The sequence below is a fragment of the Babylonia areolata genome, chromosome 9, assembly GCF_041734735.1.
Source record: "Babylonia areolata isolate BAREFJ2019XMU chromosome 9, ASM4173473v1, whole genome shotgun sequence".
In the NCBI taxonomy this organism is placed as follows: Eukaryota; Metazoa; Mollusca; class Gastropoda; order Neogastropoda; family Buccinidae; genus Babylonia; species Babylonia areolata.
The window spans coordinates 4,013,378-4,030,631 of NC_134884.1; the positions used below are offsets into that span (position 1 = coordinate 4,013,378).

At 45.2% G+C, this 17,254-nt stretch overlaps 1 protein-coding gene across 1 annotated transcript in view; it reads left to right on the top strand.

Moving 5' to 3' along the window:
* Positions 1-16,014, top strand: part of LOC143286018 (uncharacterized) — a 33,591-nt gene extending 17,577 nt beyond the window's left edge. Inside the window, exons 2-5 of the mRNA XM_076593522.1 lie at positions 754-957; positions 5,865-6,032; positions 8,289-8,387; positions 15,700-16,014. Coding sequence (XP_076449637.1) covers positions 841-957; positions 5,865-6,032; positions 8,289-8,387; positions 15,700-15,861 — 546 coding nt within the window. The 5' untranslated portion in view covers positions 754-840 and the 3' untranslated portion in view covers positions 15,862-16,014. The remainder of the gene's footprint in view (positions 1-753; positions 958-5,864; positions 6,033-8,288; positions 8,388-15,699) is intronic.
* Positions 16,015-17,254: the final 1,240 nt, after the last annotated feature.

Consider the following 17,254-nt stretch of genomic DNA (forward strand, 5'->3'; position numbering starts at 1 on the left):
TACTGTTATATTTATATTTTTTGTATTCTCTAAACTTGGCACTTTGACTTCTTATTCTGACACAACAACTAGAGGAGTCATTATTATCATTTTTTGTTCAAACAGGAACTTCTTTTGCTAAGCATGGAATTTTTTATTTTATTTTGCAAACGTTTTGGTGCAGATAGTAAAAAAGGGAAATTACTCTGTAATTAATGCTAGGGGACATAATTTATCACAAGTGAGTCTTGAAGGCATTGCCTCTCTTGTTTTGTGTTGTTTTCACACTGATGCGCGTTAATCAAATGGGATGACTTTTCCCTCCTGTGCCTTGTTTGTGCTTGATTTGGGGTAGCCTTTGTTGTGTGTTCATTGTTAGTTGTTGTTCACTGTTAGTTTCAAGCACGTTGGGTTACGGTGCTGGTCAGGCATCTGCTTAGCAGATGTGGTGTAGCATTAATGGATTTGTCCGAATGCAGTGACGCCTCCTTGAGAAATTGAACTGAGCTGAACTGTTGGTTGCTACCCCATAAAATGTTCACGGATTTTGTTTTCTGTGTATTGATTTTATGGACAAGGAATACCATTTGACAGTACAGATTTTGTTTTCTGTGTGTTGATTTTATGGACAAGGAATACGATTTGACAATTTTGTCTTGAATGAAGTATTTTTTCTTTCTCATCACAGTGTACTCAATATCTGATCTTTAGCGAGTGTCGAGTAGTATACATGTGCATATTCATGTGCAGTGTCTGTTGTGTGTTTTTGAACAGACACAGAGCACTTCCCACTGCTGAAGCCATCGTCGTCGTCCGCCAGTCAGCCCTTGCAAGCCCAGCCTGCATCGTCGTAGCATCGTCATGTCGACCACTTACGAGCACACGACCACCACCGTGTCGTCTGGCCCACAGGAGGAGATCCGGCCTGACACCGGCTACATCCGTACTGTTCCTGGCATCCTCAAGATCGTGGAAGTTGTGAGTAGTTTAACTCACTCCGGACAAAAAGCTCCCGATCCCGCCCATACTGTACACAGCTGCTACAGACGAAGGGGACTGATCGGGGCCTTAGATGGTTTTGAATTTTTGGAGTGGCACCTAATTTCCATAATGATGTTATGAGCGAAGAATATCTTAACTGACCTTTCCACTCTCCACTGCAATTAATAAATGCAGTGTGTGTTGCTGTGCTCGCGAGCAGGAGAGTTATTTTTGTGGTGACTGGTTCACGTGAACAGTGTGTCCAAACAAAGGCATCTGACTCAGTTTCGTCTCATTCACAAGGCAGACAACAGAATTAGATGAAGGGGCCATATCATGGCTATGTAATGTTCTGAATTTAATCTGTTTCAAACGGGTAAAGGGTGGAGATTTTTACGATCTCCCAGGTCAACATATGTGCAGACCTGCTAGTGCTTGAACCCCCTTCATGTGTATATGCAAGCAGAAGATCAAATACGCACGTTAAAGATCCTGTAATCCATGTCAGCGTTCGGTGGGTTATGGAAACAAGAACATACCCAGCATGCACACCCCCGAAAACGGAGTATGGCTGCCTACATGGCGGGGTAAAAATGGTCCTACACGTAAAAGCCCACTCGTGTGCATACGAGTGAACGCAGAAGAAGATCTGTTTCAAACTCTTTGTACTCTCCTGGATTCGTTTACAAGTCATCAGTGTGTGCAAATTTTGAACCAAAATTATGGATACTTTTATCTTTTCACTGTATGGTAGCATAAGAATGGAGGAAGTTGTATGTTTTGTCCCCAGCTAACTTGTTATGTTACTGATCAGTTTTGGAAGTTTTCAGTTCATAGATTGTGACATTTGTTTTTTGCCGATTTTATTTCTTACCCATACAAATGGTCATCTGTAGGAAAAGTAGGGGAGCTAACTGGCAGTCCTGCGTGAGTGAAAAAAAATTTCTAATGCATAGTTTTCAAATTAACCTCTTCAGGGCCCTTTTCGGTGTGCTAAACAGTGCCCCATGGTGGCAGTCTTTGTCTGCGTCATTGTGTTTTGTCTTTTTTTTTTTCTTTTTTTTTTTCTGAATTGCAGAATCATTAGATTTGTATGAAATTGTCACAACTGGGTAATGTAGTGTGTTCATGTTCTTTCAAGAAAAGTATTGGCTATTTGTACTTTATTCCAGGCGTTTTCTTGCTGGATTGATAAAAAAAAAAAAAAAAAAAAATCTCACCCACCATGACCATAAATCCCTTTGCAAATAGTTGTCACTGACAACTATTTATTATTATTATTACTACTACCTTTATTATTATTATTATTACTACTACTACCTTTTTTTATATTATAATTATTATTTATTTATTTATTTATTTATGTATGTAAGCTTATGTATTACTTATTCACCTTTTTTTTTTTCTCAAGGCCTGACTAAGCACGTTGGGTTACGCTGCTGGTCAGGCATCTGCTTGGCAGATGTGGTGTAGCGTATATGGATTTGTCTGAACGCAGTGACACCTCCTTGAGCTACTGAAACTGAAACTGAAACTGTCACTGAGCATGAGATAGGCTTGGTGCTGGAAGGTTAGAAGAAAAAAAACCACTTACATATATACAAGCACAAAAAAACAACTTAAGATCCAAACAAACAAAAAAACAAACGTAAAAATGCCACATAAGTAAATAACACTGTAGAATGGACAGCTGACAAGCTTCCTAGTGTTTACAACACAAACAAATTGCCAGAGCAAAATAGCACAGATAGTACATCATAGATAGTGGTATCCTAGTGTTTACAACACAAACAAATTGCCAGAGCAAAATAGCACAGATAGTACATCATAGATAGTGGTATCCTAGTGTTTACAACACAAGCAAATTGCCAGAGCAAAATAGCACAGATAGTACATCATAGATAGTGGTATCCTAGTGTTTACAACACAAACAAATTGCCAGAGCAAAATAGCACAGATAGTACATCATAGATAGTGGTATCCTAGTGTTTACAACACAAGCAAATTGCCAGAGCAAAATAGCACAGATAGTACATCATAGATAGTGGTATCCTAGTGTTTACAACACAAACAAATTGCCAGAGCAAAATAGCACAGATAGTACATCGTAGATAGTGGTATCCTAGTGTTTACAACACAAGCAAATTGCCAGAGCAAAATAGCACAGATAGTACATCGTAGATAGTGGTATCCTAGTGTTTACAACACAAGCAAATTGCCAGAGCAAAATAGCACAGATAGTACATCATAGATAGTGGTATCCTAGTGTTTACAACACAAACAAATTGCCAGAGCAAAATAGCACAGATAGTACATCATAGATAGTGGTATCCTAGTGTTTACAACACAAGCAAATTGCCAGAGCAAAATAGCACAGATAGTACATCGTAGATAGTGGTATCCTAGTGTTTACAACACAAACAAATTGCCAGAGCAAAATAGCACAGATAGTACATCGTAGATAGTGGTATCCTAGTGTTTACAACACAAGCAAATTGCCAGAGCAAAATAGCACAGATAGTACATCGTAGATAATGGTATCCTAGTGTTTACAACACAAGCAAATTGCCACAGCACAACAGCACAGATAGTACATCATAGATAGTGGTATCCTAGTGTTTACAACACAAACAAATAGCCAGAGCAAAATAGCACAGATAGTACATCGTAGATAGTGGTATCCTAGTGTTTACAACACAAACAAATTGCCAGAGCAAAATAGCACAGATAGTACATCGTAGATAGTGGCATCCTAGTGTTTACAACACAAACAAATAGCCAGAGCAAAATAGCACAGATAGTACATCGTAGATAGTGGTATCCTAGTGTTTACAACACAAACAAATTGCCAGAGCAAAATAGCACAGATAGTACATCGTATCCTAGTGTTTACAACACAAGCAAATTGCCAGAGCAAAATAGCACAGATAGTACATCATAGATAGTGGTATCCTAGTGTTTACAACACAAGCAAATTGCCAGAGCAAAATAGCACAGATAGTACATCATAGATAGTGGTATCCTAGTGTTTACAACACAAACAAATTGCCAGAGCAAAATAGCACAGATAGTACATCATAGATAGTGGTATCCTAGTGTTTACAACACAAGCAAATTGCCAGAGCAAAATAGCACAGATAGTACATCATAGATAGTGGTAAACAAGAACAAGAACAAAACTTTAATCTCCAGGCCTCCAGCCCCAAGAAAGAGGTCAAAAGTACACAATATGGTGATCACTCAGCCACAACAAAATGTAAAATACGTACTAACTTAACCTGTAGAACAAAAGTGCTTCTCGTGCATAGTAAATTAATTCTAACTTTCATCATTGTTGTCACAGAATTCCTGTCGTATCTTCAGGGCATTAAATATATAAATGCAGAGTTTACGAATACTGTAAACAGAACCAATCTTCATCAAGTGAACATACGATTGACCTTCAGAGTTCAGATGTTTTTGCTGCAGGTTATTGTAAAGGACACAATTGTTTATGAAATGGTTTTCATCTTTGATCACATTACAACGTTTACATGCGTAATTTGAATTACATTTGAATGTTCTTCTAAAAAATGATCCATTTATTGGGAGCAAACCAAGCCGTAATTTTACCACTGAAAACCAGTTTTAAACAGTCTGTAGTTATGATATATATCTTTAGACATTACTGACTCGTCCCACTCCTGCATAAATATATCTTTCATTCTTTGCTTGAATAATGACAAAAATGTACAGTGGTAAAGAGAGAGAGAGAGAGAGAGAGAAAGTGTCAAGGCTTGCTGGGAAAAAAAAATAATAAAGGAGAAGAAGCGGGAAGGCAGAAGAAGCTGCTTCTTCTTCTTCTTTCCGTTACACGACCAACATCGACTTGCCGATGACTCTGTCGTGGTTCATGCATGCTGGGTATTTTCGTGTCTCCATAACCCACCGAACACTGACATGGGTTACAGGATCTTTAACGTGCGTATTTGATCTTCTGCGTGCATATAGACATGAAGGGGGTTCAGGCACTAGCAGGTCTGCACATATGTTGACCTGGGAGATCGGAAAAATCTCCACCCTTTACCCACCAGGCGCAGTCACCGTGATTCGAACCTGGGACCCTCAGATTGAAAGTCCAACGCCTAAACCACTCGGCTATTGCGCCCGTCAATGCTAGTGAAGGCTGAAAAAAGGCAGAAACAAAGAGAGCGTTATGAAAGAGGAAGTGAAGTTTCTCACTCAGAATTTCCACAAGGTGGGATTTGCTATTTACACTGACTGAGACAGGTCTGACTTTCCACATGGGTTTAGGACGGTGAGTGGTGAATCATAAGGGTGCCTGCACAGTTTGGAGATGTGTGTGTGTGTGTGTGTGTGTGTGTGTGTGTGTGTGTGTGTTACGTCTGTTCACTTTGTGTGTGTGTGTGTGTGAGTGAGTGTGTGTGTATGTGTGTGTGTGTTACGTCTATTTACTTTGTGTGTGTGTGTGTGTGTGTGCTCATACTTCAGTATTGATGTCTGTTCACCCTGTTTGTGTGTGTGTGTGTGTGTGTGTGCTTGTGCGTGCATGCTCATACTTGAATATTAATGTTTATTCACTCTGTATGTGAGTGTGTGTGTGTGTGTGTGTGCTTGTTCTTCGGTACTGATGTATATTCTGTGTGTGTGTGTGTGTGTGTGTGTGTGTGCGTGCGCATGCGCGCGTGCATGTGTGCGCTCATATTTAAATATTAATGTCTATTCACTGTGTGTGTGTGTGTGTGTGATATGTGTGTGATATGTGTGTGATATGTGTTTGATGTGTGTGCGTGCGTGCATGTGTGCGCAATCATACTTGAATATTAATGTCTAAGCACTGTGTTGTGCATGTAATGTGTGTGTGTGTGTGTGTGTGTGTGTGTGTGTGTGTGTGTGTGTCTCAGTTCCTGGACATCCTGATCCTGATCTGTGCCTCCATCGACAACTGGTACTCGGTCGGCGGGGGCTGGGTGCAGTTTGTGGCCGCATCGGCCATGGTCACCACGGCCATCCTCTTCTTCCTCCACTTCTTCCACATCATGTCCCGCATCCCTGCACCCACCGTCTTCATCGTGAGTCGCTTGCTGCTGCTTGTGAGCAGCTCATGCTCACCTTAGTATTACTATTAGAGACTGTTCTGTTCTGTGAGGCGTTTTTTGTGTGTGCATGTGATGTTTTGTGTGTTTGTTGGTTTGTTCCGCGTTCCTGCACCCACCGTCTTCATCGTGAGTCGCTCGATGCTGCTTGTGAGCAGCTCATGCTCACCTTAGTATTAGAGACTGTTCTGTTCTGTGAGGCGTTTTCTGTGTGTGCATGTGATGTTTTGTTTGTTTGTTTGTTCCGCGTTCCTGCACCCACTGTCTTCATCGTGAGTCGCTCGCTGCTGCTTGTGAGCAGCTCATGCTCACCTTAGAGACTGTTCTGTTCTGTGAGGCTATTTTTGTGTGTGCATGTGATGTTTTGTTTGTTTGTTTGTTCTGCGTTCCCGCCCCCACTGTCTTCATCGTGAGTCGCTTGCTGCTGCTTGTGAGCAGCTTATGCTCACCTCAGTATGAGAGACTGTTCCATTCTGCGAGGCGTTTTTTGTGTGTGCGTTTGATGTTTTGTTTGTTTGCTTGTTTGTTTGTTCTGCATTCCCACCCCCACTGTCTTCATCGTGAGTCGCTCACTACTGTTTGTGAGCAGCTCATGCTTGCCCAGTATTACAGACTGTTCCGTTCTGCGAGGCGTTTTTTGTGTGTGCGTTTGATGTTTTGTTTGTTTGCTTGTTTGTTTGTTCTGCGTTCCCGCCCCCACTGTTTTCATCGTGAGTCGCTCACTACTGTTTGTGAGCAGCTCACGCTCGCCCAGTATTAGAGACTGTTCCATTCTGTGAGGTGTTTTTTGCGTGTGCATGTGATGTTTTGTTTGTTTGTTTGTTCTGCGTTCCCACCCCCACTGTCTTCGATGCTGCTTATGAGCAGGTCATGCTCACCTTAGTATGAGAGACTGTTCTGTTTTGTGAGGCGTTTTTTGTGTGTGCATGTGATGTTTTGTGTGTTTGTTGGTTGGTTGGTTTGTGTTGAATTGGGGTGGTTTATTCATAAACACAAAACCTCTTACAAGGGAGAATGTATAGTAGAATTGGGGTGGTTTATTCATAAACACAAAACCTCTTAGAAGGGAGGATATACAGTAGAATTAGGGTGGTTTATTCATAAACGCAAAACCTCTTAGAAGGGAGGATATACAGTAGAATTGGGGTGGTTTATTCATAAGCACAAAACCTCTTACAAGGGAGAATGCATAGTAGAATTAGGGTGGTTTATTCATAAACACACAACCTCTTAGAAGGGAGAATATACAGTAGAATTGGGGTGGTTTATTCATAAACACACAACCTCTTAGAAGGGAGGATATACAGTAGAATTGGGATGGTTTATTCACAAACACAAAACCTCTTAGAAGGGAGAATATACAGTAGAATTGGGGTGGTTTATTCATAAACACAAAACCTCTTAGAAGGGAGGATATACAGTAGAATTGGGGTGGTTTATTCATAAACACAAAACCTCTTAGAAGGGAGGATATACAGTAGAATTGGGATGGTTTATTCATAAACGCGTAAATTCTAAGAAGGGGTGCATACAGTCAGTCAGTAAAGTGCTTAGCCACACTTCCCACAGTGGTCCTCATTGAGAGTAGCGCAGAGACGTAGAGAAACATGTGGATAGAGGCCAGGACAAAGGGGTAGATAGAAAGAATGTCTTCAAGAGAGTGTGTGCATGTGAATGAGTGGAATAGAGAAATGTGTGTTTGTGTGTGCTGCAGGTGTTTGTACACCACATATACACTGTGGTGTGTGTATGTGTGTGTGTGTTGCAGGAGTTTGTATACCACTTATACACTGTGGTGTGTGTATGTGTGTGTGTTGCAGGAGTTTGTATACCACTTATACACTGTGGTGTGTGTATGTGTGTGTGTTGCAGGAGTTTGTATACCACTTATACACTGTGGTGTGTGTATGTATGTGTTTTGGAATAGTTTGTATATCACTTATACACTGTGGTGTGTGTATGTGTGTGTGTTGCAGGAGTTTGTATACCACTTAAACACTGTGGTGTGTGTATGTGTGTGTGTTGCAAGAGTTTGTATACCACTTTTGCACTGGTGTGTGTATGTGTGTGTGTTGCAAGAGTTTGTATACCACTTTTGCACTGTGGTGTGTGTATGTGTGTGTGTTGCAGGAGTTTGTATGCCACTTATACACTGTGGTGTGTATATATGTGTGTGTTGCAGGAGTTTGTGTACTACTACTACACAGTTGTGTGTGTGTGTGTGTGTTGCAGGAGTTTGTGTACTACATCGTTTATGTGATCCTGCTCCTGATCGCTGCCATAGTGGCAGCCGTGAGAGCCCCCTGGTGGCCGTCTGTCGGAGCTGCCTGCGTAAGTTGCGTCTTGTATGTTTATTGTAGGTCCTCACATCACATTTTTTTTTTTTTTTAATTTTTTTTTTTTTACAAAAATAATATCTATAGAAGTATTGCATACAATAGAGAAAAGCGAACGAATCGAGGGGGCCGAGTCGAATCGAGTACACAGAATGTAAGAATACAATACAGACAAGCCGCATGCAGCAAAATAAGGCCAAATGAATACGCTTAATAGCCAAAAAAAAAAAAAGCGTAAGACGAGACAGAGCGTAAACCTGACAAGATGGCGTGGAGAGCCTTGGCCAAAGGAATGGTTCAGCGCTTATAGCTTTTAGAGGTGTTTGATTGGCTAAGAGCGGACCGGGCAAGACGGCTCGTCTTTTCACTGTCAGCCGCGCAAAATTTGGCCAAGCAGAGCAAACCGATAGGCCTAGTTTGCATCAGTTTGACATGGTGCAGTATATGTATCACCAGACATGGAGTATAATACATACTCCTCCTTTCTGTCCTAGTTCCCACTTCCCTCCTCCCCCCCTCCCCTCCTCCCCTCCTCTCTCACACACACCATTCCAGTATTATGTTTTTCTTTCTTTAGTCGCTGACACTCGCCCTCTCTGTTTTACATTTTGTACTCTGTCTTTTCCACATTCTGTTCTCTCTCTCTCTCTCTCTCTCGAAAACCATTTCTTAGCATGCGAAAATGCCATTTGATTTATGTTGCCACTGTTTATTTGATTTGTTGATGGAAATGTATGTTAATTGATTGTGAAGATAGTTAAATTGACAAATGGTATTTGAATACTCTCTCTCTCTCTCTCTCTCTGTGACTACAAAATCAGATCGATGGCCTCGGGTTACTTAAACCTCATCAGTAGTCCACGAAGATTGTGCATATATATACGTTAGATTTTGTTTTATGTGCCTAATGAAGAGCAGAAAAATGATGTGAAAAGTGTAGGAGGGAGGGAGGGAGCGGGGGAGGGGGGATGGGGAGGGGGGAGTGTGTTTTCCACTTGGTGATATGAGCATGTTGCTTAAGTCATTAAACCATTTGAATCTCTCTCTCTCTGTCTTTCTGTCTCTCTCTCTCTCTCTCTCTGTGTTTGTGTGTGTGTGTGTGTGTCTCTCTCTCTCTCTCTCCCTCTGTCTCTCTCTCTGTGTCTGCGTCTCTCTCTCTCTCTCTCTCTCTCTCTCTTTTCCTTCCTCAGTCCCCCCCCCTCTCTCTGTCTCTGTGTCTGTCTCTGCCTCTCTCTCTCTTTTCCTTCCTCAGTCCCCCCCTCTCTCTGTCTCTGTGTCTGTCTCTGCCTCTCTCTCTCTTTTCCTTCCTCAGTCCCCCCCTCTCTCTGTCTCTGTGTCTGTCTCTGCCTCTCTCTCTCTTTTCCTTCCTCAGTCCCCCCCTTCCCAAATTCAGCCACCTCCTTCTCAGTTGAGTAATTCTTCCCCTGTCATTAATTTTCAGCAATGATGATTTCTAAGTAATAAGAATAATCATTGATATTAGAAATAATAATACATATGATAGTCAGTCGTGTCCGACCATGACCATCAGAACAGCAGAGGAGGCAACTGCTGTTCCGACTATTTGGGCTAGAATTTGATTATAGTGGAGAGTGTCTTGCCCAAGTTACATCCCCACTCTCTCGGCCAAGAGGGTTTTAGGACAGTCGGCGTTGGGATGGTTCCCAAAGGCCAATTAGCCCCCAAGGCTGCAGCACTAAGAGCCAGTGCAATTTTGCCTCCTAGATTGAGAGTCAATCCTTTCTGGTAGGTACACAAATATATATATGCATACGCTCAAGGCCTGATTAAGCACGTTGGGTTATGCTGCTGGTCAGGCATCTGCCTAGCAGGTGTGGTGTAGTGTATTTAGATTTGTCCGAAGGCAGTGACACCTCCTTGAGAGACCTAAAACTGAAACAAGCTCTTAGGTGGACGCGTTACCCTTAGGCCAACGCTCTTGCTAGTGTAGAATGGAGCTAGATTGTTGGAGTTCTTTTTTTTTTTTTTTTTTTTTTTCCCTTGTACACAAGGTTATATTTTGACATTTCACAACATCAGTGTGATTCAACATTCACATAGCAAAACATTTGGTCCATCAATGAACATCGAAAAAAATCATTGTTGAGATACAAGGGTTATTTTTCAATATGATAATACTTAAAATAGTGGTGGTGGTGTGTCCATCGAGATCGATGATGACCATCGTTGTCATCCAGATGGGGGATGGGGGATGGGGGGAGGGTGGTGGTGGGGTGGGGGGAAGGATGCTCATGAATCTATCTGTGAGTGCGCAGATGGCTGAATAGTCCAATCTGCGCACGAAATGTTCGCTGACAGTTGGGGCAGACAAAGACAGGCATATCATTGTCAGGGAGCTTGTTTGCCCGTGACTTTCTGGCCTGCCTCTTCTGAACAGCTGCAGCAGTCCTGTTGGCCTCGCACAACCTGGCGCCTTTGTGCACAGCAGCGCGCCATTTGTCACGGTCCACTGCAGATTCCTCCCAGGAGTCAGGGTTGATATCAAACGCTTTCAGAGAGACTTTCAGAGTATCTCTGAAGCGCTTCTTCTGACCTCCGTGTGATCTCTTCCCTTGTTGCAGCTCGCCATAGAAGAGCCTTTTGGGCAGCCGATGGTCTGGCATACGCGCCACGTGTCCAGCCCAGCGAAGCTGGGACTGCATCAGGATGGTGAAGATGCTGGGAAGGGTGGCTTTTGCGAGCACCTCTGTGTCTGGGGTCTTGTCTTGCCACTTGATGTTCAGTAGCTTCCTGAGGCATGTTGTGTGGAAGTGGTTCAGCTTCTTGGCATGTCGTTGGTACACTGTCCAAGTTTCGCAGGCGTACAGTAGTGTGGGGAGAACTACTGCTCTGTAGACCTTTAGCTTGGTCTCAAGACTAATGCCTCTTCTGTTCCAGACATTTGCATTGAGTCTACCAAAAGTTGCGCTTGCTCTTGCAATCCTGACGTTCACTTCATCGTCGATGGTCGCATTTCGTGACAGTGTGCTGCCAAGGTATGTGAACCGCTCCACCGCACTGAGTCTCTGACCGTTGACTGTGATGTTGGGCTCAACGTAGGGTTTCCCTGGGGCTGGCTGATGGAGAACTTCAGTTTTCCTCGTGCTGATGGTAAGGCCGAAGTTCCTGCTGGCAGTGGCAAACTTGTCGACGCTGAGTTGCATGTCAGCTTCAGATCCAGCGTTGAGGGCACAATCATCAGCAAACAAAAAGTCTCTGATGATGTCTGTCATGACCTTCGTTTTTGCTTGAAGCCTTCTGAGGTTAAACAGCTTGCCATCTGTTCGGTACTTTAGGCCGATTCCAACATCGCCATCTCTGAAGGCATCAGTAAGCATTGCAGAGAACATGAGGCTGAACAGCGTTGGAGCCAGGACGCAGCCTTGCTTGACACCATTTGTGACAGCAAAAGGAGCAGATGTTTCACCATTGTCCTGGACTCGAGCCTGCATGCCTTCATGGAATTGGCTGACCAAGGAAATAAATTTCCGAGGGCATCCGTACTTGGCCATGATCTTCCACAGTCCCTCTCTACTCACGGTGTCGAAGGCCTTAGTGAGGTCGACATAGGTGGAGAACAGATCAGCATTTTGCTCCTGACATTTCTCTTGCAGCTGCCTTGCAGCAAACACCATGTCAGTGGTTCCGCGCTCTTTCCGGAATCCACATTGGCTCTCAGGCAAATGACCTTGGTCAAGATGTGCTGTGAGGCGGTTAAGTAGGATCCTGGCAAGTATCTTGCCTGCGATGGAGAGCAAGGAAATGCCCCGATGGTTATCACAGGCTTGCCGGTTCCCCTTTCGCTTGTACAAGTGAATGATACATGCATCTTTGAAATCCTGGGGGATCGTCTCTTCTTTCCACATGAGTGAGTACAGCTGATGAAGCTTCTCAGTCAGCACAGTGCCTCCATCCTTGTAGACCTCTGCTGGTATGGAGTCTGAGCCAGGTGCTTTGCCACTGGATAACAGACGGATTGCTTTCTGGGTCTCAAGAAGTGTTGGCGGATCGTCCAGTGCTTCGTTGATGGGGACTTGTGGGAGACGGTCTATGGCTTCATCATTTATGGAGGAAGGGCGATTTAAGACACTGTTGAAGTGCTCAGCCCATCGTTCGAGAATGTTCTCCTTCTCGGTGATCAAGGTATTCCCATCTGCACTGAGGAGGGGGGATGATCCTGAGGATGTGGGGCCGTAGACTTCTTTTAAGGCATCATAGAACCTCTTCATATCGTGCCTGTCAGCATATCCCTGGATCTCATCAGCTTTGTCACTCAGCCACTTATCCTGCATCTGGCGTAACTTTTGCTGAACAGTCCTGCGGATGGCATCATACGCATCCTTTTTTGATGTGGACTTTGGGTTGCTCAGGTGGGCTTGATGCAGACGGCGTTTCTCATCCAGAAGCTGCTTGATTTCATCACAGTTTTCATCAAACCAGTCTTTGTGCTTTCTGGTCATGGGTCCCAGGGTCTCTGAAGCTGTACTATAGATCAGCTCACGCAGGGTCCTCCAGTCAGACTCCACATTCTGGTTGTCCAGAGAGGCGGATTCCAGACGATCTTCCAGCAGCTCCACAAAGGACTGTTTGATGGTGATGCTTTTCAGCTTAGCGATGTTGAGCCGTTTTGGAGCCTTCTGGCCTTGGGGACGTCTCTTGGGTTGGATTCGAATATTCAACTTCGAGACTACAAGACGATGGTCTGTCCAACACTCGGCGCCGCACATGGTCTTTGTTACACGTACATCTTGCCTATCCCTTTTCCTGACGATGACATAATCGATGAGATGCCAATGCTTTGAGCGAGGGTGCATCCATGACGTCCTGTTACGGGTGGGGAGGCAGAAAACTGTGTTGGTTATCAGCAGTTCGTGCTCTGCACAGGTCTGAAGCAAAAGCAATCCATTTGGGTTGCAGTGGCCCACACCGTGCTTTCCAATCACTCCATCCCAGGAGATGTAGTCAGAGCCAACTCTAGCATTGAAGTCCCCAAGAATGATGAGCTTGTCTGCTTTAGGGATGGCAGCAATGACAGAGTGAAGGTCCTCGTAGAACTTCGCCTTCACTTCATCCGGGTTGGTCATGGTTGGGGCGTAGGCACTGACAATGGTGAGGTGCTTCTGGCCAGATGCCAGTGGGAGTTTCATGGTCATAAGCCTATCGTTGACTCCCTTTGGGATTCCAGCTAGCTTGCTGACAAGTGCTGTTTTTACTGCAAAACCAACGCCAGCCTCACGTCGCTCTTCGCTTCCTCGTCCACTCCAGAAGAAGGTGTAACCAGATCCCCGTTCACAGAGCTCGCCTTCGCCTGCAAGCCGAGTCTCACTCAAGGCTGCGATGTCGATGTTGTATCTGGCGAGTTCGGATGCAACTAGTGCTGTTCTCCTTTGGGGTCTGTCCGCATTATCTCTGTCCAGGAGAGTCCTTATGTTCCAAGCACCAATGGTGAGAGGAACGATCCTTGTTTTTTTCTTTTCTTTCTCTTTGTTTCGACCGCTGATGTAGGGTCCCCGCCAGCCGCGGTATGCTGGCCAGGGTGATATGGAGCAGGCAATTTTTAGGGCACCTTTTCTAGCCCCTTCCTCATGCCAGGGAGGTGAGCAGTGCATTCCTAAAGAGGGCTGCTCAGACGCTCAGACGGCTGCCGAGCTCCATCGCTGCTCCTGTCGACGAAGAACGACCCTATGGCCTGAGCCGCCTGCGTGCAGGTCTGCGGCTGCGACTGCCAGTGTACCCACACCTGTCGTTTCGTCGCTCGCCTGTCGCCACAGGACTTGGGGGTGATGAAATGAAGGATGAAAGGTCATTTTGGATGACTGATGACTTGCGCGATGAGTTTGTTTAAAGTGAAGAGGAGTTGCGCAACGTCAACCTCACTCTCTCGTCCGGGTCCACCAATTTCCAGTGGCAAGACTAAGTCAAGACGACTGGAGGATGAGCACGGATGCAGTGGATGACCAAGATATCCTTTCGGTGTCTCATCTTGCTCTCTGCACTCCACAGTGCGTTGCTGTAATCGCCTTCCTCTCCGTTGAACCGATAGGTTTCTTCCGCAGATTCTGCCGGATCCAGACTTCGCATACATGGGTAGACACACCCCGGAGGCCAACTGCGTGTGGCATGCACACAGCACAGTGGAGCTAGATGGCCGTCGGTGGCTCTCCCGAGCCGACGCCCTTTTATGGATCTCCATAAGGGTGTCTAGCCACCCGCCTCACCAGTCCCAGAAGGGAGCGGTGGAAGTGCCGGTTTAGTCGTCGGCAACCCGACCCTGAACAGGTTGTACTGGATTACAGGTTACCAGTAGCAGATCTAATGACCTGACAAGCAAAAGGTTAAGAACCATGAAAGGGAGAGCACTGAGAAAAGGGGACTCCCTCCCCCCCAACACCCTCCCGCACTCCAATAGTAATAATAAGAAGAACAATAACAAATAATAAAGAACAAGAAAAAAGGAAATATTGACAGTGATACCAAATGTCACATCATGGCATGTATTCATGATGACATAGCTTCAAGGAGCACCAGAGTTGTTTTTTTTGTAAAGTGTTATTAAAGGATTAATATAATTATGTTATCAGTTACCTGTGGCAGCTTACTTTTTTTTTTTTCTTAATCAAAATTGATGTACAAACATGTCAGATTTTGCAGTATATTCATTTCTGATATTGTTATAAGTTCTATCAAACATGCATCATGGATATATTGTATTATGATGACAGTTTTCATTTTACTCAGTGTTCTATTACCAACACCGAGTATGGTTGCCATTTTTCAACAAAATCACAGTAATTCGTTTCCATTGTGTGTACATGCTTTTCTGACCTGTATCTACACTTGAGGTCAAGCAGGAATGCTTGCAGAGTTGGTTTTATTTGATTGTCTGCGTAGCCATGTGTTGTAGACTGCGTGCACAGCCGGTTTTGACTAGATCACGCCCCTTAGAGACGCCACTGTGGCGCCGTCTTCGGTGGTCTCCTGTTCTGGTAACGGTTTACAGTTGGCCGGGTTTTCTCTTGGGAGTTTTCCTTTTCTAGGAAGGACTGCCTGCTGAGGCTATCAGACTCCATCTGCCCGGGTTTGAAATCAGAGTTGTCCTTCTCCTAGACTATGTGGCTCCACGGCACCTTATTCCATATCATTTGGTGCAACCCCCAAAGGGAGGGCTCCCCCATCCGCCACCTGGGGGACGCGCCCCTACGCCGTATAGTCCCAGCGCGAGGGTTTTATTTGATTGATTCTACTGCTATGTATAAAAAATGTTGCCCATAATGACATTAAATCAAAAGTATGTTTTTTGTCGGCAGTTCTTCACCTTCGCAGCGGTGGCAGTGTATGCCGTGGACTGCTTCTTCCTGTACCGCGCCTACAGGAGTGTCCAGCACCCGCACACCACAGGGGGCGCTTCCTCAGCCGGCGGCGCCACCACCGTCGTCACCACCACCACCTACGAGAAGAGTCAGTACTGAAGAGGAGGAGGAGGGGGGGGAGGAGCGTCTGCACCATGGAGGCTACTGCTGCACGGAGCAGTGAGCTGGGGGAAAGCCAGCCCTCACACCGCCGTCATCACAGCTAGAGGGAGATGAATGTGTATTTCCCTTTAAGCTCTCTCTCTCTCTCTCGGTGCTTTTCCCTGGCTTCTTGCTCTTCTTGGAGAGGGGGGGTTGGAGGGTGTGGGGGGGGGGGGGCGGCTAAGGGGGAGAATGATCGTCTGTCTTTGTTCCAGCGGCACAGAGCTTGTATCAGAGGGGTATGGGTGGAGTGCGGGAGGGTGTTGGGGGGGAGGGAGTCCCCTTTTCTCAGTGCTCTCCCTTTCATGGTTCTTAACCTTTTGCTTGTGCGGCCCTGATATTTCTCTGGCCCGGAGTAGTGGTCGTCGTTCTGACTCGGTTGTCAGGGACATTGATCAAGACCTTTTTGCTTGTAAAGATCTGATGAATGTGTGTGTTTTTCCTTCAGGCTCTCTCTCTCTCTCTCTCTGTCAGCGCTCTCCCCTTTTGTTCTTGGTTCTACCTTGGTTTGTTCAGCCCCTGATAGGTATGCCCTGTGTGGGATCGTGGGTGTGGTTATTATAAGAAATGATGAAAATGTGCTTTTTACTTTTTAAAGGTATTGACAAATGATTGTATCTTCGGCACTGTTGAAGGGGCGCTATTTTCTGTACCAAAAGTACTCGAGAATGATTGCTGTGTACCTTCGGTCACAGTTGAAGGGGCTTATTTTTCTGTTAAAGTACTTGAGAATGATTGTTGTGATTCTGATTGGGGTGTATTTACAGGTAGTACAGAAAAAAGTGTCCGGGGGGGGGGGGGGGGGGGGGGGGGGGGGGCTCTGTGGGCTGGGAGGGTGAAGGTCAGTATTACTATCAGCCACAGACTTTCATGGAGCAAGACCGCCGCCGCCCTGAGCAACTTGAACTTGAGGGTGTTGGCCCCTAAGCCAGTGGGTTGTTCAGCTCACACCACTGAGTGTGAGTGGAGTTTGGAGAGACTAAGGGAGCTTTGGGGAATCGGGAGTTTGGAGGGATGTGGGAAGTTTGGGGGGATTTTGGAGTTTGGAGGGATGTGGGAAGTTTGGGGGGATTTTGGAGTTTGGAGGGATGTGGGAAGTTTGGGGGGATTTTGGAGTTTGGAGGGATGTGGGAAGTTTTAGGGGGGATTTTGGAGTTTGGAGGGATGTGGGAAGTTTTGGGGGGATTCTGGAGTTTGGAGGGATGTGGGAAGTTTTGGGGGGATTCTGGAGTTTGGAGGTAATTGGGAGTTTGGAGAGATGTGGGAAGTTTTGGGGGATTTTGGAGTTTGGAGGGATGTGGGAAGTTTTGGGGGGATTTTGGAGTTTCGAGGTAATTGGGAGTTTGGAGAG